We start from the raw sequence: 27658 nt of genomic DNA, 5'->3' as shown, positions 1-27658 counted from the left end.
ACATCTCCCCGAGGTCTTGGCGGGGTTGACAAGTAACCCACTTGTTCATTGCCCCGCGTTGGGGTCCTTCCCTTCCCTCCTCACTCGCCCACTCGCCTCGCAGAATTTCCTGGCATCGCTCCCCGCGTGAACTTAGCTCCTTTTGCTTCTGGGGAACCCACATTAGGGTGCCCACTCCTCATGCCCCAGGGAGGAGGGAGCAGGGCATGCAGCAGAGGGGAGCAATCTCTCTCCAGTATTTCTAAGAGGGTAGCCATTCCTTTAGGGACCCAAACAAGGGTGTGGAGGGGGTCAGGGTGGTCCATACTGCATTAGATGTACTGGCATCCCAGAGGATATCCGGGCCAACAGGGAGGATTGATCTCCCATGTTTATCTCCTCTCCCTTCTGGAAAAAACCACCGAAATAACCGTAAGGGAAGAATAAGGGCACAAATCCACACAGACAAGAAGACTGGGAGAGGAGATATTGGAACACGAGCACTTTAAAGGTGTTTAGAAAGAAGGAAATCGATGGTGGGGTTTGCACTGGCTCTTCACAGCTGGGGAAGGTGGAGGCCGGGCACTGTGATGAGGAGGGATTCCCCACGTGTGCCCACAAAGAGCCCGGGCCCTGGGGCTTCTGCAGAAGGCGGGGCGAGGGCTCTGTGTGACAGTCTGCCGGGCGGTGTTGGGGACAATAGATTCCCTGCAGAGGACACTTAGTTTGTCAACTACCCCCCAAGTGAAAGGACCAGGTGATAGTTCTCTGAAGGGTCAAGCAGAAGCAGCTCCAAATCCAGTGCGCGGTGCGAGGCTGTGTGATGGGGAAAGACAGAGAATAGGCGGATCAGTGGGATTCTCCATTTCACGTGGAGGAACCCCTGCCCTGTCCTCCCGCCCTGTTCTCCAAATACAGAAGCCAGCATGATAGTATTCAGAAATATAGAGGTAAAGTCCAAAAGAAAGGAAAAGGTTGAAAATGCTAGTCAATGGGGGAGTAGGAGGCTTCTGATTTTCTTTATAACTTTTTAATGCTAATATTATTTTAATTTTTACTATACGCACGCATTACTTCAATTTCAAAGAACTCCGAGAGGATCTCGGAGTGAATCATGTTGCCCTCACTGAGCTGTAACACCTCCTTCGATGCCCTGAAAATGAGACCTGACGGGACTCAGCACTAACTCTCCAGGTGGCTACGGGCAATTGGCTCCCGGGGCCCCCCCTCACCAGCAAACCACCTGAACAGCCCCAAGATCCAAAAATTCTTGTAGCACAAAATCACAAGGAAAACTGGGGACAGAGGTGTTTTGCTTATGGAATTAATACGCATGTAATAGTCCCACGCTCTAACCTCTATCCAGTGGTGCAGTTAAAATATGGATCCCGTATCAAAGACCAACTGAGACCGTTCGTTTTCTGACCTTGGCGCGAGAACCTGTTTCCATCCTCAACAATTTTGAAATCTCATTAAGAACACCTCCTTAAAACCGGGCCTGGCTCGGGACGGTTTGTTTCAGGTGAGGCAGTCACATCTGTCCTGGGAACGGTGTCTTGTGGAGACAAGGCAGCCACTAGCCCATTAAATGGTAGGAAATAAATAGGATTCCCAGTTCAGTTCCTCCTCTCTCCTTGCTGTAGGACACAGAAAAACTCAGTCAAGAGTACAGTGTGGATTACACGGATTACTGCATCAGCAATACGAGCTCAGCATCCATCTCTCTGCCCGAAGAGACCAGCAACTTCCGCCCCATCTACAGGGGCACCTCCACTGCCTTCTGCATCCAGCTGTTTTGTATTGACGAGAAGCACGAAGCAAGGCAAGTGCTGGTCCCCAGTGCATCTGCCGCGCGAAGACCTTCTCCTGGCCTTGGTGGCCCAACACTTGAATCTTGCAGAGCCAAGGGTTTCCAAGCCTGGCTGCCCATCCTCATTTCTGGGGAGTTTTTAAAAACCACAGATTCCTGAGCCCCACTTCCAGACTCCAGCCCATAAAATTTGGGTCAGACCCACAGAACTGGGCTGCCCAGGGTCTGGAAAATCATCCCTTCCTTAGCCACATGTTGTTCCCCATTCTCTAGAGTTTGCATTTTGGGGGGACTTTGGGTTTAGGTTGCTGCTTGTCTGGAGTCTTTTAGTTGCAAGTAATAGAAAATCCAGCCGAAACTGGCTTTGGAAAAATGGAATAATTGCCTCACGTAAGAAAGGATAATCCAGTGGTGGGACCGATTTTCAATGTGGCTTGATCTAGGACTTATTAGATACCCCAATCACAGGCCAGGCTTCTCGCTCTACCCTCTACCCTATTCCTGAGCTGACGGTGGGGGGCCAGGCTAGGCCATGATGATGGCTTTGTCCCTTGCTTTGTGCTCCCCACTGAATCGGGGCTGGAGTCTCAATCTGAGAGGGATGTTAGGACACCAAACAAGAATCCAGGGCAGCTGCCAGAGGTAGGAGGCCTGGTGCCGGGCACACGAGGCTTCCTGTCCCTCCAGAACACCCCCGTGTTCAGTGCTCGCTGCCCCCTGTAGTCTGGATTGGACCCCTGCCCTCGGTGCCTAGATTCCACAGCCCCTTTGGGATGCCCACATAGTCCACCATTCCGTCCACAGAACAATGTTGAAGAGGAAAGATTGGCCCACTTTGATAGACTGGAAGGTTCCAGAGTATCTGTAAGACGACCAAGAGCACTGCTGGACACTCCCTTTTTAGAGGATGTATTTAATCACATTCCCGGTCTCCTAGCTTTCCTTAGAACCATGCTTTTCTTGGACTTTTTTCCTCTCAAGTTTTCGATTTCTTTGGAATTGAAATTCAATTGAAAGGTTGAAAAGGGAAATCTTTTTATTCTAATTATATTGCAGACATCTAAAAAGCCTGTAAACCCTTCTAGATCTGTCGTGTATGTTTATTTTCCCCTGTGCATTCGGATAAGATTGTGCTTTTTGAATTTTCAACAGAAATTTGATGACCCTTTATGGTTCGCCTATAAATACACACCTGCAGCTGGTCAGAAAATCTTTTGCATATAAAAGAGAAAAAGATCAGAGTAGCTTATAATATGCCCATGTCTCCCCCCCAGCTCCTCCTAAAAGGAAGGGAAGGATCATGTCCACAGAATGACTATCTTGCTTTTTGAATGTGTAGAGATTTTTAATTGCTATAATAGTACTTTTGGTTCTAGAAAAATACTTCATTACTGACATTTGAAGCTTATGTCTTCTGCAGCTGATTACTGTTCAGTTAGACACAAATTCTGGTTACTGGTTGGCTAATCACTGCCTAAGGGGGGAGAGCCATAGGTCTCTTTAAATGTGCACTGATGCTGCATTTGCTTGCAAGTCAGTGACAGTTTTTACTGTCTTGTTTGCAGGTCACTGGACTTTATGAATTTTGTTTTCAGTCTTTTTCCTGTAAGTACATGTTGAATTTTGAGTAATATAATTGGGTTTATAAGCTAGAAAAATTATTAAAAAGTTGGATGCCATATTCATTGTCCAAACATTTAATCTGCTATGAATGTTAAGGTTGGAACCACTTCTCTGTTCTGAAAAAAAAGGTTGAATGACATGTCCTGAACTCTTAAAAGTAGAAAAGATTGTCATTTTCAATAATTTTTCAGTCATGCTGTTGTAATAGTTTTCTTTCAATGCATAATTTAATTTAGAGATTGCTTCATCAGTGTCTTATTAGAATCAAATCATGAATAGAATGCTGGTAGTATATGAAAATGTCAGGAATTACTCTAAAGTGAGTTAGACTGTTGTATTACTTTATAGTTTGCTTTGGCTCAAAGAATGCTGACACCATTAGATTGCTTTTCTGAGGGTAGGAAAGTGGGAACTTGCAGTTGATCTTCTGGTTGGTGTCGCCTGACACATGGGATTGACTTGACCTGCTACGGTTGGTTGGTGGATGGCCCCAGGCAGGCACCCAAGTGCAAACAAGGTTCTCCACCTCAGGGTGTCCAGGCCACCTCCTCCACTTTTGTTTCATGGTCGTCAAGGGATAGAGATTCTGACCAACTTCTCATCACTTTGTTGGAGGGAAGAAAGTGGGGCAGGAAGACAATTTAGGTTCCTTAATAGGATTTTTATGACTTTTTTCATGGCTGGTGTATCAGTTTAGTCAAGTCGACAACCGCACTTCTTCAGTTATCTAATTACGGGCAAATTATCTATTGTTTTATTTTTCCTTGATGTTCTTTATACCAAGGCTAAAAAACAAAATAAGTTTAATTCTGTTGCCTGAAAGCTATGTGATCATAGATTGTATTTCCTCATTTTGTTAAGATGATGAAGACTTGGCAATGATGTTCTCCATCGTAATTTTTTTGAATTAATTTTAAGGCATTTTGAAGCTCATAAAACACTGTAGAAGGCCCTGAGGGAGGGTTTGCAAAGCCAGTTTCCCTCCGAGATGCCCCAAAGTAAATTCAGTAAGTTCAGTTCATTCCTATTTTGGAGTCCATGCAGAGACAGATCTTCAGTATTATTACAAAAGCAATGCTGGCTTTAAGATAGTAAAAGACATGTTTACTTTTAATTAATTATTTCAGGATATGGGGAGACAGAAACAAAATACCTTCATTACTTCATCCTTAATCATTCCCATCCATGTTGAAGCAACTCATTACGTTCATTCTCTTTTATGGCTGAGTAGTATTCCATTGTGTATATATACCACATCTCCTTTATCCATTCATCTGTCAATGGACATTTTGGTTCTTTCTATGTCTTGGCTATTGTGAATAGTGCTACGATGAACATTGAGGTGCATGTGTCTTTTTGAATAAGAGTTTTGTCTGGGTATATGTCCAGGAGTGGGATTGCTGGATCATATGGTAGGAATTACACATTTCTCCCAGAGGAAGCCCCCCAGGGCTTGGCACTTAGTCCTTATTTTCAGCTTGAGTATTTCGACAACGTGACTCGCAAGTTCCCCAGAAGGAGCTGTGTTATTTTGCTAGAAAGAAGGAAGATCAGGTCAAACAGTGATTCACTCCTTTGGGTTGCACACGTGTCCCCAGGGTTTTGGATTTGCCCAGGCAAGGCCTTCACAGGGTTCAGGAGGAGGTGAGATCCCAAAGGGACAAATGAGCTCTGGGAAGAGCAGGCTGCTTCTGCAGGCACCTGGCAGAGAGGGTCACGGTGGACGTGAGGAGCACAGACAGTCCACGGCAGCACCGTCCCATAGACAACAAACTCTAAATGTTCCAGCAGCCACATTATAAAAAAAAAGTAAAAAGACACGGGTGAAATCAATTTTAATAATATATTTTACTTAATGCAATATGTCCAAAATTTAATGATTTTAATATGTAATCAGTATGCAAAAGTATTAATGAGATCTTGTACATTCATTTTCTCAGTTTTTAAAATCCAACGTGTATTTTACATTTAGGGCACATCTCAATACAAGCACTAAATTGTCATCAGAAATCCTCGCTCTGCTTTTAGAGTTCATAAAATTTACAGTTGAATGAGTAGATTCACATACCCAAATTGTTCTAAACATACATAAAGCTTTTCCAATAACTGAACTGAGTATCAGTTTTTATTTTATTAACTTTTCTTTTCCATTATGGTTTTTTATAGGATATTGAATATAGTTCCCTGTGCTATACAGTAGGACCTTGTTGTTTATCCATTCCATATGTAATAGTTTGCATCTACTAACCCCAAACTCCCTGTCCAACCTTCCCCCACACCCCCTTCCCAGTGGCAACCATAAGCCTGTTCTCCATGTCTGAGTCTGTTTCTGTTTCGTACATAGGTTCATTTGTGTCACGTTTTAGATTCCGCATATAAGTGATATCACTTGGTATTTGTCTTTCTCTTTTTGACTTACTTCGCTTAGTATAATAATATCTAGGTCCATCCATGTAGCTGCAAATGGCATTATTTCATTCTTTTTTATGGCTGAGTAGTATTCCACTGTGTATATATACCACGTCTCCTTTATCCATTCATCTGTCAATGGACATTTCGATTGATTCTATGTCTTGGCTATTGTGAATAGTAGTGCAGTGAACATTGAGGTGCATGTGTCTTTTTGAATTAGAGTTTTGTCTGGGTATATGTCCAGGAGTGGGATTGCTGGATCATATGGTAGCTCTATGTTTAGTATTTTGAGGAACCTCCATACTGTTCTCCATAGTGGCTGCACCAATTCACATTCCCACCAACAACGTAGGAGGGTTCCCAAGTATCAGTTTTGAAATGTAAATTTAATCAAAATGAAATAAAATTAAAAATTCGGTTCCCCAGTCTCACTAGCCACATTCCAAATGCTCGGTGGCCAGACTCAGCTCCTGGCCAGCATATTGGACAGTGCAGATACAGGTCAGGACACGCAGATCCCACTGCCCAGGTTAACCCGCCCTTAGATCTCATCACCCAGGTGGGACCGTGCCCTGATAAAATACACAGACATTCATTGATGTGTAATCACAGGACTTTAGAGCAGAAAAGGCCTGGAGCACCACGCTCTCATCTCCCAGAGGTGGGGACCACGGCTGGTGGCTGGTGCAGCATCACTTGGTAAACCCAGGGCCTTTGCCATGATACTGTGCAGCCTCATCGCTCCTGGATACAAGTGAATTTGCAAACGTCCTTAGTTTAAAACTCTACTTCTGGAAAAGAGCTGTGCTGACTGGGTCCTATGATTCACAATATTCCTTTATCCGGGTTTCAGTCAAACACAGATATTTTCTCCATATTCTTGCAATTGCTTATCCCCTGAATTTTCTGATTACTTTCCAAATGATAGGAATCTTTAACTTGAATATCATCTCCTTTACACATTTTACTCCTATTTAGTGTTTTACGGCAGGAATTTGTTTAGTGATAAATGATTTTTATCTGGTCTCCAATCACGCCAGGACAAGAACTTCTGCATCATTTCTCTGCCACATCTCACCCCTGAGTTTGTCCTCATACAGAACTTTGTGAAGATCGTCCCCTTCAACAACTGCACCTTGGACCAGGACCTCTACGTCTTCCATCGGGCAGGATTGCTCAAGTAAGCGGACGCGCGTTTGGCCAAAAAATAGTCCGTGAAGTTAAAAAAAGAGGATGGAACAGGAGCTCCGTGACATTTTAATTTAATGATTTTTTAAAAAAATTGTCTTATTGGCGGAGGACTTGATCAAGTGATTTTAACCAGTCCATTTAGGGGAGGAGTCATGGTGAAAGTTGCTGGTGCAGTCAGATATTAGAGCATAATCTAACTCCAAAATAGTCAAAACAATAGCCATGTTGACATTTCTATGGCTGGAACAAGGTAACACAAGAAAGAGTCCCACCGCAGACCCCAATAGAATAAGAATTGAACGTGTGTCTGTGTAAAGGTATTACAGACTGATGTATATGATGGCATTTGTGTTACAGTGAGAAAAGGAAGGATTATTTTGTAAATGGTGGGACAAAATAAAGACAGAAATGTTCTTCATATTCTACAGTAAAATAGATTCCCAAGTGATTGAAGAGTTAAATGTAGATATTGCAATAGTTAAAAATTAGAAACTGTTACCTACAGTGCTAGGTTCTGGGCCAGATTCTGAGAATACAGCAGTGAACAGCCTACTGGTGTGTCCCACATCCTTTCAAAGCTTATAAACGCTCCTGTAAAAGTAAAACTGCAGCTGTGATGGGTGTACCAGCAGTGGGTCTGTGGGACTATGGAGACGTATCATTGGGAGATTCAGCCCAGTCAGAGGAAGCTTTCCTGAGGAAGAACGCTGAGTTCTAGACAAGGAGTATGAGTGAAGATTGAACTTTATTGTGCCTCAGGATGGGGAAGGTCTTTTTAGAACATGGAAGAAAAAAATTAAGATTTTTTTTTTTTTACTATATGAAACTTCAGAACCACTCTAATTTAATTAAAATGCAGCTGACTAATGGACGGATATTTTTAACAAATATAACAGACACAAGGTTGGTATATTTTATATATAAATCAATAAGAAGACTAACACCAAAATAGAAAAACTAGAAAACTAGAAAAACTAACCCCCCCCCACAAATGGCCAGACTGTTTGCATATGAAAAAAACAAAAAATCAATGGGTATTAAAAAATCTTCAAACTTATTGCTAATAAGGGAAAAGAAACAAAAGAAAGAATGAGACATCATTTTTGGTCAATTGGCTAGAATTAGAATATAGAAACATTCAATTCTAATGAGAAAAATGTAACTTGTGTCAGAATGTAAATAGACATAAAATTTCAAAGGGCAATTTGGCCAGAACATTAAGGTAGTTTATATTCTTTCACTCTTTACTTCCACTCCTAGACAGAAACATATCCTAGGAAACTTGTTGCAGAGATGCAAACAAAAATTTACATCTGAGGATTAAAGAACATTGGAAATACTCTAAACATCCAATAGTGAGAGAATGTTTAAATACTTTATGGTACCTATAGGAAGTAATCTATAACTATGCTTACAGTTCATTTTAAGAATATCTAATGATTAGAAAATGCTCAGAATGTAATGTTAGGGTAGAAAACCTATCAATAAATAAAACAGCATTTAAATATGACCAAAATTTCTAAAGAAGGAAAAAAATGCATGAACAAAGTAGACTAAAAGGACACGTGCAGATGTAGTTCATGCCGCCCAGGCCCCCTCGTTCAGGACTAATTTCGCACCTGCGGGATGTGTGGGCGCCACCAGCTCGAAGCTGGGTCCCCCGCCGAGGAGACTGCCCTGGACAGAAGAGAGGGCTTTGCCCAAGGTCCGCCCTCCCGAGGGCAGCCTGCATCCAGCAAGTAGTTTGTGTGTGTGGAGCAGGGGGTAGGGACACCTCTGAAGGGTCTTCCCGGGGCCAGGACGCCCCGAGGTGTCAGCTGGGCATTTGTTGTGACCCCATGGCTTGCAGTCCATCTTCCCCTTTGCCCCGTCCTGCCCTGCCCCTCCCCATAGGTGTGGAGGGTCCCAGGAGCCACCCTCATCACCCCCAGCATGCGGATCTCTGTGTGAGGCTGCCTCCTGGGGAACCCTGCCAGCGGCGCTAAAGATGGCCCGTGGTTGCCTCGGGGTGGTAGGAGGAGTGTCATGGGTGATTTTTAATTTCCTTTCTCACATGGCCTAAATTTTGGAATTTTCCCACACCAACCTTGGATATAGCAAGTGGTTGAAACCCATCAAATAGGCTTAAGTAACTGGAGAATTTATTACTACACAGAACCAAGGGAAGACGCCGAGGGCAATTCTGGTTTCATAACGTGGTTTATTAGCCCTGTTGGATCTGTCTCTTCCGAGTTGACCCCTTCTCAGACACAGTGGTTGCAGGATGAGTGAGGTAGCTCCAGACCCTTTATCACTTAAGTCCACCAGGTGAAGAGTGGTGGGGATGTTTCTGTTCAGAAGCCCCAACACAGAAGTCTTACTGCATCTCAGTGGCTCAGATTGGCCCTCTGCCGGCTGACTTTGAACCCATCACCGGGTCAGAGGCTGCTGGTTGGCATCCCTTGGGTCAGGTCCCAAAGCTCAGGGCCGGGTGGGGGAGGGGTGCATCACCTATACAAATCTGGAGGCTTTTCTGGAGAAATGGGCAATGGAGCTGCTCCCCACACTTCCATCTTGGGATAGGACCAACTCGATCAATGGAAAGTGAACAGTAGATCTGTTACAGGAACAATGTCAATACCGTCCATTTTCTATAATTTAACTTTTTCAAGCTGTCTTATTCACATAGTCTCATTCTTACAAAATATTATGGAGCTCATCAAACTGCGCATTTAAAATGGGTATATTTAACTGTATGTAAATTATGCCTCAGTAAAGCTGCTACAAAATCTTGTGACAAAGGGATTGGTAGAGTAGTTTCAGAGAGCTTTCTCTATAATTGAGAAATTATAAGTGAAACTTGGAGAAACCTTCTAAATGATCACTTTATAATTGGGGAATGGTTAAATGAATTTTGGCATATTCATTCAGTACATTATTACGCAGATTTTGAAAAAATAAAAACAGATCTATATCATACTGTATGGAATGATACCTGGGATGGTGAGAAAAGCAAGGGTCAGATGATAATAGTAATAATAGTAATGACAGCTTACATTTATGGAAGGTTTGTAGTGTTTCAAGGACTTTCGTAATCACTTTCCATGTGTCTTTACGCACAGTGACCTTATTAGCTAGATACCATTATTATTATCCCCATCTTACAGGTAAGGAAACTGAGACACAGAGAGGTTAAGTAACTAGTCCAAAATTCACACAGCAGAAAGTAGCAGAGCTGGAACTGGAATGAAGGCAGCTGGCTTCCAGAGCCAACTCATAACTGCCTCACGTATTGCTTCCTAAGCTGTGTTTTCAGCGTAAAGCTGTTGTAGCAGAGAGACCCTAAAGCACAGTGGCTTGAGCCAGAGGACAGTTCCGCCTCTACCACACAGTGGTCCAGACAGGAGCAGGTGGTCTAAGGAGAGTCGTGGCTTTTCCCCACGAAGCTGTCCAGGGACCCAGTTCCTTCTCTCATTGCTCCTCCATCTCATAGAGCAAGGGTCTTACCTACTGTCTGTGTGGAGAGTCAGGGGTCTGCGAATTTGGATGGGAAGAAAAATTACATCTTTCTGTTACTAACCTCTGATTGAAGTTTGACGTGTCCTTCCACTGTGAATGGAGGCAACAAACCTCAGAAGTGTCAGCGAAGCCGTGACTTTGTAGCCCATAGGAGTCACGGACATTCTTGTATCACCTTACAGTTGCTGCAGATGTCTCAAAATATGGTTGCTCATCGTGCTTTGAAGTTTCAGTAAATTTATTCTCAACCAAAACTTGTTACTTGATGCATTAATGAGGAGACACAGATATTACCAAAACACACATTTTTAAAAACATTTTGATAGCTCTACTTGATATAATTTGTTGTCTTTGATTTTACACGTTGAAAAGCATTAGTCTGAGAAGGGGTCCCGAGCACCCCCAGACTGTCAGAGGGGCCCATGGGGCACACAAGTGTTAGACCGCCGTCAGAGTGAGCTCTTTTCCTCTTGGTGCTGTGAGCCGGCTCAGGGCACCGTAGTCACATTTTAGCCACGGGGAAGGGTGCAAAGAGAAAGGGAGGGGAAGACTGTCCTCTTACAGAAGTTACATCACTTCTGGTCATAGTCTGTGCTCGGGAAGTTGGTTGCACAGCCCTGCCGAGCCGCGGAGGAGGCCGGGGGGACAAGTTGCTGGCGGGTCAGGTGTGCGCCCGGCGAAAACTCAGTTGATTCAGTTATTAAAAGGGAGAAGGTGAGAGGGAAACTGGGGGACCATCGTATCCAGTTTTTATCTTGCATATGTAAAGATGTTCTAGAAGGGTCCACGGGACTTTATTAACCTTTTGTGCTTCTGGGGAGCAGGACGGGGATGTGGCGGTGTAGATGGCGACGTACTCTTTGCTTTATGTCTGTTGGTTCCGTTTGATTTTTTTCATTAATAAACTTTATTTTTTAGAGCAGTTTTAGGCTCACAGCACAACTGAGCAGAAAAAGTGCAGAGGGTTCCTACAGACCCCTTCCCCAGTACCCCCCCCAGACTCTCCCACAGTTAACATCCCACACCAGAGCTACACCATTAGTACCATCAAGGAACCTACAGGGACTCACCATTATCAACCGGAGTCCACGGTTTACATGAGGGCTCACTCTTCTGTTGTACACTCTCTGGGTCGGGACAAATGTGCAATGACGTAACCACCACCACACTATCATGCAGAGTAGTTTCTAAAAATCCCCTCTGCTCCCCCTATTCGTCCCTCTCTCCTTCCCCACAGCCTCTGGCAACCACTGGTCTTTCTCCTGTCCCCATAATTTTGCCTTTTCTAGAATGTCAGAGTTGGAATCCTACAGTACGTGGCCTTTACAGATTGGCCTCTTTCAGTTAGTAATGAATATTTTAATGTTCCTCCGTGTCTCTTCGTGGCTTGACAGCTTATTTCTTTTTAGCCCTGAATAATATTCCATTGTCTGGATGGACCACAGTCTATTTATCCAGTCACCTACTGAAGGACAGTTTGGTTGCTTCCAAGTTTTGGCAATTATGAATTTCAGCAATTATGAATCTACGTGCAGGTTTTTGTATGGACGTCGGTTTTCAGCTCATTTGGGTATATACCAAAGAGCACAACTTTAGATTGTATGGTAAGAATATTGGGTTTTGTAAGAAACTGCCTCACTGTCTTCCAAAGTCCTCCACCATTCTGCATTCCCGCCAGCAACGAAGGAGAGTTCCTGTTTCCTCACATCCTCGCCAGCATTTGTCAGTGTTTTGAATTTTCGCCATTCTCATAGGTGGGTAGTGGTATCTTGTTTTTTTTTTTTTTTTAAAGGAAGGCAATCTGTAATCTTTTTTTTTTTTTTTTTTTTAAGAATTTTTTTTAAGGCATTGTTTACTTTGTTTATTTATTTATTTTTGGCTGTGTTGGGTCTTCGTTTCTCTGCGAGGGCTTTCTCTAGTTGTGGCAAGCGGGGGCCACTCTTCATCGCGGTGCGCGGGCCTCTCACCATCGCGGCCCCTCCCGTTGCGAGGCACAGGCTCCAGACGCGCAGGCTCAGCAATTGTGGCTCACGGGCCCAGTTGCTCCGTGGCATGTGGGATCTTCCCAGACCAGGGCTCGAACCCATGTGCCCTGCATTGGCAGGCAGATTCTCAACCACTGCGCCACCAGGGAAGCCCCTGGTATCTTGTTTTAATTTGCGTTTCCATACTGACTTACGGTGTTGAGCATCTTTGCATTTGCTATTTGCCATCTGTATATCTACTTTGGCGAGGTGTCTGTTCATATCTTCTGCCCTTTTTTAAGATTGGGTTGTTTATTTATGTTTGAGTTTTAAAAAATTATGGGCATGCATTACTTCCATAATAGAAAGTGTAGTTAATTTTTTATCACTGAGATTTTAAATTTTATTATGACTCAGGTAAAACTTTCATTAGAATGTTCTTTACGCTCTCTGCATTCTTACGTAGAGTGTATTGGTGACATTTTCTTACGACTTGGGCTTCTCTTTATGAATAAGTACACACTGATGAGAGCAACTGGATGACAGGGGATCAGGATAGGGCCATGGGTCTGCCTGAGGTAGTGGCCTTGTTCTTAGTGGCTTAATTTCTTAATTCACAGTCATATTCTTTTCTTGTACACTCTCTCTCTTATTTACTATGTACATGTATTGCTTTTGTTAACAATTAAGTTTAAGTTTTTAAAACAATGAGACTTTCAGCACTTGTCTGGAAATTAGTCCTGGTTGCAGCATGGCCCTAGTTTTTCTTTCTAACCATTTGCAGTGTCAGCTTCGTTTTTGTTTTGTTTTGTTTTGTTTTAATCACTCACGTATAAAGTTGGAGCAAATCATGTACACCTGGGTTCTTTTCTGAAAAATTAAAGACTCACAAACCGAAGTAGTTTCCGTGCCTTTAGAAAATCATGATCCTTGTCACCATTCCCATCTGAGCCCTCACTGGGAGCTTTCCTTTGTTGCTCTGAGTTTTGTCGCCAGCCCACTGACAACTGCACACCCGGTTCTCAGCGTGTCCAGTCTTGTAGTCCAGTCTTTGCACTTTTACTCTTGTTCCTGTCTCTCTTGTGGCCATGGCAGCGGGTCACTGTTCTCTAGAGCAAGCTTAGATTTTTAATTCTTTAAATTCTAAACACAAAGAGCTTTACAAATGTTAGGAATGGTAGTTTTGCCTGTAGGATCGCTCAGCTCGTAAAGGGAACACGATATCGGAACCGGCTTCTTCCCTCTGCTCTTTGAAAGCCCAAACCACAGGGCCCCTTCAGGCAACTGAGCTTGGCCGCAGGAGAGGGAGGAGGCCAGCTGACCTGAAGACCTTCCCACAGAAACATGGAGGAAGGACAAACTCACACCTTACATCCCAGAGGTACTAGCATTTTTTTAAAAATATATATTGGTGTTAAGCAGTGGATTTGGAGGACGTTCATATGTCACAAAGTGAAGCTGAGAGATGTGAGTGTAGAACCACCTCGAAGAAGACCGGCCGTGCCCTCAGGTGGGTCCCTGGCACCAGATGTACCCCAGGGGCCCTGCCTTCACGGGCCTTCCCCGCCTGCCCCGTCTCTGAAAGTCCCCAGATGTCATGTCCCCCTCCCCCCTCGCCCCCCCCTCCCCCGGGCACTGACAGCCAGAGGTACGGGAGCTCCAGGAGAAACACGGCAACCTCTGTAGGCCAGGCCCCGTGTGGTGAGGCTCTGGGACCCCCGGCCTGCGGGGCTCACACTCGGGTTTTAGTCAGCGAGGCCTCACAAGGGTCTGTTGGTCCGTGATGTCAAGGACGACCATCTGGCGTGGCTGGCAGCCCCGCAAGGCCATCACGGACATGCATCTTGTACCTTCCTGCACCTGGCCTCACCCTCGTGCAGGGAGAGTTCTGTGTTTCAGAGCTGCTGCTTCTACTCCAAGTGCGGTCCATGGATGAGTACCCACCCAGAACTTGCTGAAATGCAGGATCGGAGCCCTGCCCCCGGCCTTCTGAGTCGGTTTGCCTGGGAGTCTGTGTTGTGAACAAGGGCCCTGCTTGATTTCTATACCCATTAAAGCTTGAGAAGCGTTGAAGGTGCTTCTGCTTTTTATGAATAAATCTTTCGGTAGAGAAGAATGGTGATTCTCACTCTCCTCCAAATACGAATTTTCTGCAACCATGTAAGCCACATGTACTTTAGTTTTTTAATTTTTATTTTTTGGTTGCTTTGGGTCTTCGTTGCTGCATGCAGGCTTTCTGTAGTTGCAGAGAGCGGGGGCTTCTCTAGTTGTGGAGCACGGGCTTTAGGCGCACGGGCTTCAGTAGTTGCAGCACCCGGGCTCAGTAGTTGGGGCACGTGGGCCCTAGAGCACGCTAGCTTCAGTAATTGTGGTTTGCGGGCTCTACAGTGCATGCTCAGTAGTTGTGGCGCACTGGCTTAGTTGCTCCGTGGCATGTGGGATCTTCCTGGGCAGGGGTCGAACCCGTATCCCCTGCATTGGCAGGCGGATTCTTAACTACTGCGCCACCAGGGAAGTCCCGCCACATGTACTTTAAACCTTTAGTTTCTGGTAGTTTTTGGTTCTGTTGAGGTCTTTTTTTTTTTTTTTAAACATCTTTATTGGAGTATAATTGCTTTACAATGATGTGTTAGTTTCTGCTTTATAACAAAGTGAATCAGTTATACATATACATATGTCCCCATATCTCTTCCCTCTTGCGTCTCCCTCCCTCCCACCCTCCCTATCCCACCCCTCTAGGTGGTCACAAAGCACTGAGCTGATCTCCCTGTGCTATGTGGCTGCTTCCCACTAGCTCTCTACTTTACATTTGGTAGTGTATATATGTCCATGCCACTCTCTCACTTTGTCACAGCTTACCCTTACCCCTCCCCGTATCCTCAAGTCCATTCTCTAGTAGGTCTGTGCCTTTATTCCAGTCTTGCCCCTAGGTTCTTCACGACCATTTTTTTTTTTTTTTTTAGATTCCATATATATGTGTTAGCATACGGTATTTGTTTTTCTCTTTCTGACTTACTTCCCTCTGTATGACAGACTCTAGGTCCATCCACCTCACTACAAGTAACTCAATTTCGTTTCTTTTTATGGCTGAGTAATATTCCATTGTATATATGTGCCACATCTTCTTTATCCATTCATCTGTTGATGGACACTTAGGTTGCTTCCATGTCCTGGCTATTGTAAATAGACCTGCAATGAACATTTTGGTACATGACTCTTTTTGAATTACGGTTTTCTCAGGGTGTATGTCCAGTAGTGGGATTGCTGGGTCTTATGGTAGTTCTATTTTTAGATTTTTAAAGAACCTCCATACTGTTCTCCATAGTGGCTGTATCAATTTACATTCCCACTAACAGTGCAAGAGGGTTCCCTTTTCTCCACACTCTCTCCAGCATTTATTGTTTGTAGATTTTTTGATGATGGCCATTCTGACTGGTGTGAGATGATATCTCAATGTAGTTTTGATTTGCATTTCTCTAATGATTAATGATGTTAAGCATTCTATCATGTGTTTGTTGGCAATCTGTATATCTTCTTTGGAGAAATGTCTATTTAGGTCTTCTGCCCATTTTTGGATTGGGTTGTTTGTTTTTTGATGTTGAGCTGCATGAGCTGCTTGTAAATTTTGGAGATTAATCCTTTGTCAGTTGCTTCGTTTGCAAATAATTTCTCCCATTCTGAGGGTTGTTTTTTGGTCTTGTTTATGGTTTCCTTTGCTGTGCAAAAGCTTTTAAGTTTCATTAGGTCCCATTTGTTTATTTTTGTTTTTATTTCTGTTTCTCTAGGAGGTGGGTCAAAAAGGATCTTGCTGTGATTTATGTCACAGAGTGTTCCGCCTATGTTTTCCTCTAAGAGTTTGATAGTGTCTGGCCTTACATTTAGGTCTTGAATCCATTTTGAGTTTATTTTTGTGTATGGTGTTAGGAAATGTTCTAATTTCATTCTTTTACATGTAGCTGTCCAGTTTTCCCAGCACCACTTATTGAAGAGGCTGTCTTTTCTCCATTGTATATTCTTGCCTCCTTTATCAACGATAAGGTGACCATATGTGCGTCGGTTTATCTCTGGGCTTTCTATCCTGTTCCATTGATCTATATTTCTGTTTTTGTGCCACTACCATACTGTCTTGATTACTGTAGCTTTGTAGTATAGTCTGAAGTCAGGGAGCCTGATTCCTCCAGCTCGGTTTTTCTTTCTCAAGATTGCTTTGGCTGTTCGGGGTCTTTTGTGTTTCCATACAAATTGTGAAATTTTTTGTTCTAGTTCTGTGAAAAATGCCAGTGGTAGTTTGATAGGGATTGCACTGAATCTGTAGATTGCTTTGGGTAGTATAGTCATTTTCACTATGTTGATTTTCCGATCCAAGAACATGGTGTATCTCTCCATCTGTTTGTATCATCTTTAATTTCTTTCATCAGTGTCTTATAGTGTTCTGCATACAGGTCTTTTGTCTCCTTAGGTAGGTTTATTCCTAGATATTTTATTCTTTTTGTTGCAATGGTAAATGGGAGTGTTTTCTTAATTTCACTTTCATATTTTTCATCATTAGTGTATAGGAATGCAAGAGATTTCTGTGCATTAATTTTGTATCCTGCTACTTTACCAAATTCATTGATTAGCTCTAGTAGTTTTCTGGTAGCATCTTTAGGATTCTCTATGTATAGTATCATGTCATCTGCAAACAGTGACAGCTTTACTTCTTCTTTTCCGATTTGGATTCCTTTTATTTCTTTTTCTTTGATTGCTGTGGCTAAAACTTTCAAAACTATGTTGAATAATAGTGGTGAGAGTGGGCAACCTTGTCTTGTTCCTGATCTTAGTGGAAATGGTTTCAGTTTTTCACCATTGAGGACGATGTTGGCTGTTGGTTTGTCATATATGGCCTTTATTATGTTGAGGAAAGTTCCCTCTATGCCTACTTTCTGGAGGGTTTTTATCATAAATGGGTGTTGAATTTTGTTGAAAGCTTTCTCTGCATCTATTGAGATGATCATATGGTTTTTCTCCTTCAGTTTGTTAATATGGTGTATTGCATTGATTGATTTGCGTATATTGAAGAATGCTTGCATTCCTGGGATAAACCCCACTTGATCATGGTGTATGATCCTTTTAATGTGCTGTTGGATTCTGTTTGCTAGTATTTTGTTGAGGATTTTTGCATCTACGTTCATCAGTGATATTGGCCTGTAGTTTTCTTTCTTTGTGACATCTTTTTCTGGTTTTGCTATCAGGGTGATGGTGGCCTTGTAGAATGAGTTTGGGAGTGTTCCTCCCTCTGCTATGTTTTGGAAGAGTTTGAGAAGGATAGGTGTTAGCTCTTCTCTAAATGTTTGATAGAATTCACCTGTGAAGCCATCTGGTCCTGGGCTTTTGTTTGTTGGAAGATTTTTAATCCCAGTTTCAATTTCAGTGCTTGTGATTGGTCTGTTCATATTTTCTTTTTCTTCCTGGTTCAGTCTCGGAAGGTTGTGCATTTCTAAGAATTTGTCCATTTCTTCCAGGTTGTCCATTTTATTGGCATATAGTTGCTTGTAGTAATCTCTCATGATCCTTTGTATTTCTGCAGTGTCAGTTGTTACTTCTCCTTTATCATTACTAATTCTATTGATTTGAGTCTTCTCCCTTTTTTTCTTGGTGAGTCTGGCTAATGGTTTATCAATTTTGTTTATCTTCTCAAAGAACCAGCTTTTAGTTTTATTGATCTTTGCTATCATTTCCTTCATTTCTTTTTCATTTATTTCTGATCTGATCTTTATGATTTCTTTTCTTCTGCTAACTTTGGGGTTTTTTTGTTCTTCTTTCTCTAATTGCTTTAGGTGTAAGGTTAGGTTGTTTATTTGAGATGTTTCTTGTTTCTTAAGGTAGGATTGTACTACTATAAACTTCCCTCTTAGAACTGCTTTTGCTGCATCCCATAGGTTTTGGGTCATCATGTTTTCATTGTCATTTGTTGCTAGGTATTTTTTAATTTCCTCTTTGATTTTTTTCAGTGATCTCTTGGTTATTAAGTAGTGTATTGTTTAGCCTCCATGTGTTTGTATTTTTTACAGATCTTTTCCTGTAATTGATATCTAGTCTCATAGCGTTGTGGTTGGAAAAGATACTTGATACGATTTCAATTTTCCTAAATTTACCAAGGCTTGATTTGTGACCCAAGATATGATCTATCTTGGAGAGTGTTCCATGAGCACTTGAGAAGAATGTGTATTCTGTTGTTTTTGGATGGAATGTCCTATAAATATCAGTTAAGTCCATCTTGTTTAATGTATCATTTAAAGCTTGTGTTTCCTTATTTATTTTCATTTTGGATGATCTGTCCATTGGTGAAAGTGGGATGTTAAAGTCCCCTACTATGATTGTGTTACTGTCGATTTCCCCTTTTTTGGCTGTTAGTATTTGCCTTATGTATTGAGGTCCTCCTATGTTGGGTGCATAAATATTTACAATTGTTACATCTTCTTCTTGGATTGATCCCTTGACCATTATGTAGTGTCCTTCTTTGTCTCTTGATATAGTCTTTGTTTTAAAGTCTATTTTGTCTGATATGAGAATTGCTACTTCAGCTTTTTCTTGATTTCCATTTGCATGGAATATCTTTTTCCATCCTCTCACTTTCAGTCTGTATGTGTCCCTAAGTCTGAGGTGGGTCTCTTTTAGACAGCATATATACGGGTCTTATTTTTGTATCTATTCAGCCAGTCTATGTCTTTTGGTTGGAGCATTTAATCCATTTACATTTAAGGTAATTATCAATATGTATGTTCCTATTACCATTTTCTTAATTGTTTTGGGTTTGTTATTGTAGGTCTTTTCCTTCTCTTGTGTTTCCTGCCTAAAGAAGTTCCTTTAGCATTTGTTGTAAAGCTGGTTTGGTGGTGCTGAATTCTCTTAGCTTTTGCTTCTCTGTAAAGGTTTAATTTCTCCATCAAATCTGAATGAGATCCTTGCTGGGTAGCATAATCTTGGTTGTAGGTTTTTCTCCTTCATCTCTCTAAATATGTCCTGCCACTCCCTTCTGGCTTGCAGAGTTTCTGCTGAAAGATCAGCTGTTAACCTTATGGGGATTCCCTTGTGTGTTATTTGTTGTTTTTCCCTTGCTGCTTTTAATATTTTTTCTTTGTATTTAATTTTTGATAGTTTGATTAATATGTGTCCTGGCATGTTTCTCCTTGGATTTATCCTGTATGGGACTCTCTGTGCTTCCTGGACTTGATTAACTATTTCCTTTCCCATATTAGGGAAGTTTTCAACTATAATCTCTTCAAATATTTTCTCAGTCCCTTTCTTTTTCTCTTCTTCTTCTGGGACCCCTATAATTCGAATGTTGGTGCATTTAATGTTGTCCCAGAGGTCTCTGAGACTGTCCTCAATTCTTTTCATTCTTTTTTCTTTATTCTGCTCTGCAGTAGTGATTTCCACTATTTTATCTTCCAGGTCACTTATCCGTTCTTCTGCCTCAGTTATTCTGCTATTGATCCCTTCTAGAGAATTTTTAATTGCATTTATTGTGTTGTTCATCACTGTTTGTTTGCTCTTTAGTCCTTCTAGTTCCTTGTTAAACGTTTCTTGTATTTTCTCCATTCTATTTCCAAGATTTTGGATCATCTTTACTATCATTATTCTGAATTCTTTTTCAGGTAGACTGCCTATTTCCTCTTCATTTGTTAGGTCTGGTGGGTTTTTGCCTTGCTCCTTCATCTGCTGTGTGTTTCTCTGTCTTCTCATTTTGCTTAACTTACTGTGTTTGGGGTCTCCTTTTCACAGCCTGCCAGTTCGTAGTTCCCGTTGTTTTTGGTGTCTGTCCCCAGTGGCTAAAGTTAGTTCAGTGGGTTGTGTAGGCTTCCTGGTGGAGGGGACTGGTGCCTGTGTTCTGGTGGATGAGGCTGGATCTTGTCTTTCTGGTGGGCAGGTCCACATCTGGTGGTGTGTTTTGGGGTGTCTGTGGCCTTATTATGATTTTAGGCAGCCTCTCTGCTAATGGATGGGGTTGTGTTCCTGTCTTGCTAGTTGTTTGGCATAGGATGTCCTGCACTGTAGCTTGCTGGTCGTTGAGTGGAGCTGGGTCTTGACGTTGAGGTGGAGATCTCTGGGAGATTTTTGCCGTTTGATATTACGTGGAGCTGGGAGATCTCTTGTGGACCAGTGTCCTGAACTTGGCTCTCCCACCTCAGAGGCACAGCCCTGACACCTGGCTGGAGCACCAAGAGCCTGTCATCCACATGGCTCAGAATAAAAGGGAGAAAAAAAAGAAAGAAAGAAAGAAGAAGATAAAATAAAATAAAGTAAAATAAAATAAAGTTACCAAAATAAAAAATAATTATTAAAAAAATTTTTTAAGTAATAAAAAATTTAAAAAAAGAAAGAAGAGAGCAACCAAACCAAAGAACAAATCCACCAATGATAACAAGTGTTAAAAACTATACTAGAAAAAACAAAAACAAAAAAACGGACAGACAGAACCCTAGGACAAATGGTAAAAGCAAAGCTATACAGACAAAATCACACACAGAAGCATACGCATACACACTCACAAAAAGAGAAAAAGGGAAATATATATATATATCATTGCTCCCAAAGTCCACCACCTCAATTTGGGATGATTTGTTGTCTATTCAGGTATTCCACAGATGCAGGGTACATCCAGTTGATTGTGGAGCTTTAATCCGCTGCTCCTGAGGCTGCTGGGAGGGGTTTCCCTTTCTCTTCTTTGTTCGCACAGCTCCTGGGTTCAGCTTTGGATTTGGACCTGCCTCTGTGTGTAGGTCGCCTGAGGGCGTCTCTTCTTTGCTCAGACAGGAGGGGGTTAAAGGCGCAGCTGCTTCGGGGGCTCTGGCTCACTCAGGCCGCGGGGGAGGGAGGGGTACGGAGGAGGCGGGGCGAGCCTGCGGCGGCAGAGGCCGGCGTGACGTTGCACCAGCGTGAGGCGCACCGTGCGTTCTCCCGGGGAAGTTGCGCCTGGATCTTGGGACCCTGGCAGTGGCGGGCTGCACGTGCTCCCGGGAGGGGCGGTGTGGAGAGTGACCTGTGCTCGCACACAGGCTTCTTGGTGGCAGCAGCAGCAGCCTTAGCGTCTCATGCCCGTCTCTGGGGTCCTCGCTGATAGCTGCGGCTCGCACCCGTCTCTGGAGCTCCTTTAAGTGGCGCTCGGGATCCCCTCTCCTCACGCACCAGCAAACAAAGAGGTAAGAAAAAGTCTCTTGCCTCTTCGGCAGCTCCAGACCTTTTCCCGGACTCCCTCCCGGCTAGCTGTGGTGCGCTAACCCCTTCAAGCTGTGTTCACGCCGCCAACCCCAGTCCTTTCCCCGCGATCCGACCTCCAAAGCCCAAGCCTCAGTTCCCAGCCCCCGCCCGCCCCGGCGGGTGAGCAGACAAGCCTCTCGGGCCGGTGAGTGCTGGTCGGCACTGATCCTCTGTGCGGGAATGTCTCCGCTTTGCCCTCTGCACCTCTGTTGCTGTGCTCTCCTCTGTGGCTCCGAAGCTTCCCCCTGCCCACCCCCTGTCTCTGCCAGTGAAGGGGCTTCCTAGTGTGTGGAAACCTTTCCTCCTTCACAGCTCCCTCCCACTGGTGCAGGTCCCGTCCCTATTCTTTTGTCTCTGTTTTTTCTTTTTTCTTTTGCCCTACCCAGGTACGTGGGGAGTTTCTTGCCTTTTGGGAGGTCTGAGGTCTCTGCCAGCGTTCAGTAGGTGTTCTGTAGGAGTTGTTCCACATGTAGATGTATTTCTGATGTATTTCTGGGGAGGAAGGTGATCTCCCCGTCTTACTCTTCTGCCATCTTGAAGTTCTGCCAATCAATGTGATTTTTAGTAGGCAGTACAGGTATCTTCATGACTAAGATAAAAAAGAGTTATGGAAGTCAGAAATCCAGAACACCAAACACTGGGGCTGTAGGTGCCGCTGCAGTGGGCTGGCTGGGGCTCGCCTTCCCTCCGCTGCCTCTGCCGAGGCCGGGACGCTGCTGGTGGTGGCTGCACTGGTGGGCGGCTGGACTGCCGTCTGCCTGACAGACTTGGTGCTGAAAGTGACAACCTCGGGTCTAAGGCACAAGCCCACGGTACCCAAGGTCGGGGCGCAAGGCCCGAGGCCTTTTCTGTTCCCCCACCTGCACTGGAGGCGGGTGGCCAGTTCCCACGTGCGGCCTTCCGCTGGGTGCCGGGTCCGTGGAGTAAATTAAGCAGAGCCGGTTGCAGGCGGGCTGTGGCGGGTCCCACCCGGGAGGCAGGCGCCGCTGGCGGGCTCGGAGGGCCGCGCGCTGCCAAACCCCACTCTGCACCTGGGAGGAAAATCAAATGTCCGCCTGGAAAGGCATTGTTTGCCTTCGTTGTCTGCCTTCGTTGTCGGCCTTCGTTGTCGGCCTTCGTTGTCGGCCTTCGTTGTCTTTAAGGCTGCAACCCTCCAGAGACTCTGGTATTGGAAAGAATCTAAATCAAGTTTCTGTTGAGCTCTTAAGGCCCTTCTGTATTGCATAAATAGACCCCTGGGCTAGATTTTATAAGAATATTTGAACAATGGCAGTCTTGTGGGTTTTTATCTAATACAAAGTAATGCTTTAATTTCTCTTATCTTTTTCTAATTATTTTTTTAAAATTGAAGTATAAGTGACTTACAATATTACATTAGTATCAGGTATACAACATAGTGATTCAATATTTTTATAGATTATACTCCATAAAAGTTATAAAATATTGGCTATATTCCCTGTGCTGTACATTGCATCTAATTCTTGTCTCTTCATAAACACGCTTCTCACAACATGAGTTCTTCTAAAACCATCTTTTGAAATTTTAAAACTTAGATTATCAGTGGAAATGTTTTCAGTTGGAAATAAAAAACCCCCAACTCAGAATGGCTTCAGACATAGGGCAGTCATTGGCCTCCATAGCTGGGAGGTCTGGAGACAGGCAGGGTTTTGGGGTTTGAATCTTCGGGGTCCTGGCTTCTTTCCATGTCCACTCTGCTTCCCCCGTGTCAGTTCCAGCCTGAAGTTGGCGTCCCTCACGTCGGCCTGATGGCTGACACCTGTGACCACCACAGGGGGGGAGCTGTCTGCAGGTGGGCTTTCTTTCCCAGAGACCCCAGGCCCACGCCCCCCTCATTCACCCTGTACTTGACGTTGAGTGTGCAGGGTGTGCCCGCCCCCATCCTAGGTGCTGGGGAAGCAGAAGTGACCCAAACCGACAAAAACCCTCGCCCTCATGGTGCCTGCACTCCAGGTGGAGGAGAAAGACGTAAAGAAAGGAGAGCGAGAAGATACAGCGTGTGTAAGCGTGAGGGTGACCGCGAAGACGGATGAGAGATGCAGGTGTGGGGCGGGGTGGGGGGGAAGGAGGCAGGGGAACAGCCAGGTGGGCACGGCCCTCCACACCCACGCTTTTCCTGCCGTGGCTTTAAAATACATCATGTCCTTCCATTTTTTTTTTGTTTCACTTCTCTTGACATTTGGGATGGATCGTTCATGTCCTTAAGTTTGGCTACTCTAAATTTCATGACCCCGTGTCCTGGTCTCCCACCCGATCGCGTTCCTCTTCCCTTGGGAAATTATATTTGTGTCTGTCACCTGCCCTTTGGCCGTGCTGCTGAGCACGGGGACAAATCACTCACTCAGTCGCTAGCAATGCCACCTCTCTCGTCAACAGGTTCCACGCGAGGGCCCCTCTCGTTTCCTTTGTGGCCGCTGGTCTTTGAGAGGATGGTTCCCAGTATTTATGTTAGCTTTCATTTGGAATGTGCATAAACTAAATGCTTTTTAACACTGTACTTCACTGAGTGATCTCTGGGATGTTTCTGCACGTCACCTGAGGCTGGAGTGTGGTACAAGAACCTCTTTCCTTTTCCTTCTGCTGCCCTTCATAATCACCCCGGTTTTCCTCCTTCTTTATTCATGAGCAGAGGACACATTTGGGTGAACCAGCCACTTATTCCATCTTCCTGCCCTTCCAAACCATGTTTTCTGAAATTTGCCATTTTTAATTTAGGGGACTATGTTTAGAACTTACTCATCCAACTGATATTTACTGTGCCAGAAATGATTTTCTGTGAATAAATATTGACAGCTAAGTTGAGTCATACCACCAATTGTCAACTTTGCTCAGCAAATAAAAATGCCCTTAGGTAGTTGGCTTTTAAATGTTTCCTTCCCTCAGTGTTTTTGTTTTATGTGTTTTTCCGTGGGTGACTCACTCATGCCTGGTTGTCATCTTTTTCTAGAACGTCACCGTTATACCTATTTTGGGCTCATGTTGTCACGGAGGGTGTTTTAGGGATATCAGTCTTTCTGGTGCTTTTAATCAGCTTCCTTGAAGAGAAGGCAAGAGAAACTTTATTTTGTGGTTATTATTTTGTTTTGTTGTTTGGATTAAACTGAAATGCTGATGGCTGTCGAATTATTTTATGTTTCTATTACATAGATCACTCCTTTGGAATTCAGAAAGACTCAAATTACTTTTTCTTCTTTCCATCATTTAGTTTTAATTTACCAGCATCAAAAAATTGCCCTATATTCTGCAAGGCCGAGGGACGACACACACATAGACTGCTAGGTGTCTAAAATCATTCATTCGTTCAACTTAGGGTCGAAAAATCAACTGTTAAATCTTTTCCCTTCTATTTTTATGTATGATTTTCTATTTTGTTATGCATGCAGTCTGATTAAATGCTATAAATTCTGACCTTTGAGGCCAGAGTCTGCCAAAAGCAGGAGAAGAAAAACTCCTGGGAAACAAAACTTTCCAGACCCAGGAAGGGACCAGTGGGCAAGGGCGACATCATTTCTTCGTGGAGAGGCATACATTTCCCGAGGCATCCAAGCACATCAGAGGGAGGACATGTGAGAGAGTAGTGCCGTGGGGAGGTGAAGGACCACGGGGAAGAGTCAGGAAACGAGGGAGCCCCACGCAGGACCCCCTCAGGAGACCTTGCTTTTTCTGTGGCTGGAGGAAGCCCTGTGGATGGATGAGGACAGCCACAGCAAAGTGCCTCTCTGATTCAAGGCGGCTTTAGAACCACGTGTGAGCCCTTGAGGAAAGAATGGCTAAGCCATCCTGGCGACTGAGTGCGTGTTCACTTCCAGGAAGGTCGTGCAAGGCGACCTGCATAGCAGGTGGGAGCTGGGGGCGTGATTTCCTTCCCGGTTCCGCACCTGGTTATGGGATAGAGGAAGGGGCTCAGTATAGAGGTTATAATGAAAGAATGAAGATCAGAAACTCCTCATTCCAAACTTGTGGAGAGATGAAAGTGGGACCACGTTTAGGTATATCTGGTGGGCCCGCCATCTTTTTCAGTCCCGCCAGGCCCCAATTCTGATATGTAAACATCAAAATGAACTTTGTCTCTTTGGATATTTATTTAGCACGTTAAAAGGTTATTCCACAGAAGGTCTTGGCATCATTTTGTAAACCCTCAACTGACTATTCTTAATCTTTATGATTTATCTGAAAATATGGCAAGAAATAAAGATAGCTGCTCGATAGTTTGACAATAAATGCAGTCTCCTTTTGGTGTGTGCGTGTGTGTGTGACACCCATATATATTTCAAGAAAATTTCATTTTAATTAAGGATCACATATTGAGAGTAAAACACTAAGCATCCTTACAACTTTTTTTTTTAACATCTTTATTGGAGTATAATTGCTTTACAATGTTGAGTTAGTTTCTGCTACAACTTTCTTTTGAAGTCATTTTATTTTTCCAGAGGCCCTCTATGGCTAAAACACAGACTGAGGTCTGCGTAACTCCCCGTCCATTTCTAACCTCATTCTCATCATTTAAAACTTGAAGGGATTTCAGAATTACTTCTTGGAAGATAGTTCTGGAATCAATAGTAGGTCAGCTCCACGAGGGCAGGCATTGTGGACTGTCTTGTTCCCAACACCCAGGACATGCTGGGCACGCAACGAATGTTTAGTCAGCGTCTGGCTGACTGAGTCAGAATGACTGACTGAGTCATTCTCAATAAAGCCGCTTGAATCATTGATTTTTAAGGCATGCATTTTAATTGAGGATCTGTTTCTTACGCATATTCATTTTTCTCTTTTTCTGGGTGCTCCTGTCAATTGCCACATAAAAGCAATTAGGACACATACCTATTGCCACAGTTTCCCTTTTGCCGTCTCCAGGTCCTCATCCTCTTATTCCTGGTAAAAGCAGAACTAACAGGCTCCCGATGTGTAAGCAGGTCGTATCCACACCAGCCACTTGCCTTAGAGCCCTGGTGAAGAGGTCACTTGTGGAGCAAAGCTACATTCTGCTTTTCGAGCTAAGCAGAAAACAATTGAAACATAACATTCAGAGGCAAACACGAAGCAATAGAGAGCAGCCTTTTCCAATAGAACTACGGAGTGAGCCGCAGAGTATGTGATTTTAAGTGTTCTAATAGCCTCAGTAATTTAAAAATCAAAAAAAGTAGGCAAAACTAATTGTAATATTTATCAGTTAACCCTTTGTAGTCAAAATATTATTGCTTTCAAATATAATCAGTATAAAAAAGTATCAGTGAGATCGTCTACATTCTCGTTTGGGGCCAAGTCTGCAGAATTCAGTGGGTATCTTGCATGGACAGCACATCTGGATCCAGAGATGCTACCTTTCAACGCTCAGCAGCCACATGTGGCCTGTGGCCTCCAGACTGGACAGCATGGCCTTAGAGCAGGGCACAGACATGCCGCTGCTGCTCAGTCCTCCCCTGAAAGTCCAGGAACTTTCGTGTAAATTGTGAAACACTCTTCTTTGGCAAATGTAAGTAGCAGAGATGAGAGCTTCACAGTATAACACAAAATGGTCGTGTTCCCTAATCGACAGTAGATTTTCAAGGACAAACTAACGAAATAACGTTTGAGTTTTTGTGATACTTGGCAGTAAAATGGCCCCTTTCCCATTGAACATGTGAGCACTGCTTTGCGCTAGGAAGAGCCCTGGGCTTTCAGAGTGGACCATGATGTGGTCTGAGCTGTGAGCCTGGCTCGGGGAGGGGAGGGTGGAGGGGGACGATGCCCACATCCCAGAGAGCAAAGGCCAGCACAGTGGCTCCCCCAACACTCTTAATAACTCAGTTGTAGCGTTTGTCATGCACAGAAGCCTGGGGGAAATGCTCTGGCCGTCTACGTGCAAGCTGTATAATTCACTCATTCAACAGATGTTGCTTGAGCACCTACTAGGTGCCAGGTATTGGTCTGGCCAAGGGGAGGC

At 43.8% G+C, this 27658-nt stretch overlaps 1 protein-coding gene across 1 annotated transcript in view; it reads left to right on the top strand.

The window, feature by feature from the left end:
* The window catches only part of CFAP61 (cilia and flagella associated protein 61), a 254354-nt gene that overhangs the window by 70971 nt on the left and 155725 nt on the right, over positions 1-27658 (top strand). The window contains exons 11-13 of the mRNA XM_036824605.1: positions 1623-1801; positions 3355-3394; positions 6865-7004. Coding sequence (XP_036680500.1) covers positions 1623-1801; positions 3355-3394; positions 6865-7004 — 359 coding nt within the window. The remainder of the gene's footprint in view (positions 1-1622; positions 1802-3354; positions 3395-6864; positions 7005-27658) is intronic.

The sequence above is a fragment of the Balaenoptera musculus genome, chromosome 15, assembly GCF_009873245.2.
Source record: "Balaenoptera musculus isolate JJ_BM4_2016_0621 chromosome 15, mBalMus1.pri.v3, whole genome shotgun sequence".
Lineage (NCBI taxonomy): Eukaryota > Metazoa > Chordata > Mammalia > Artiodactyla > Balaenopteridae > Balaenoptera > Balaenoptera musculus.
This window is presented reverse-complemented; position numbering and strand designations above follow the sequence as displayed.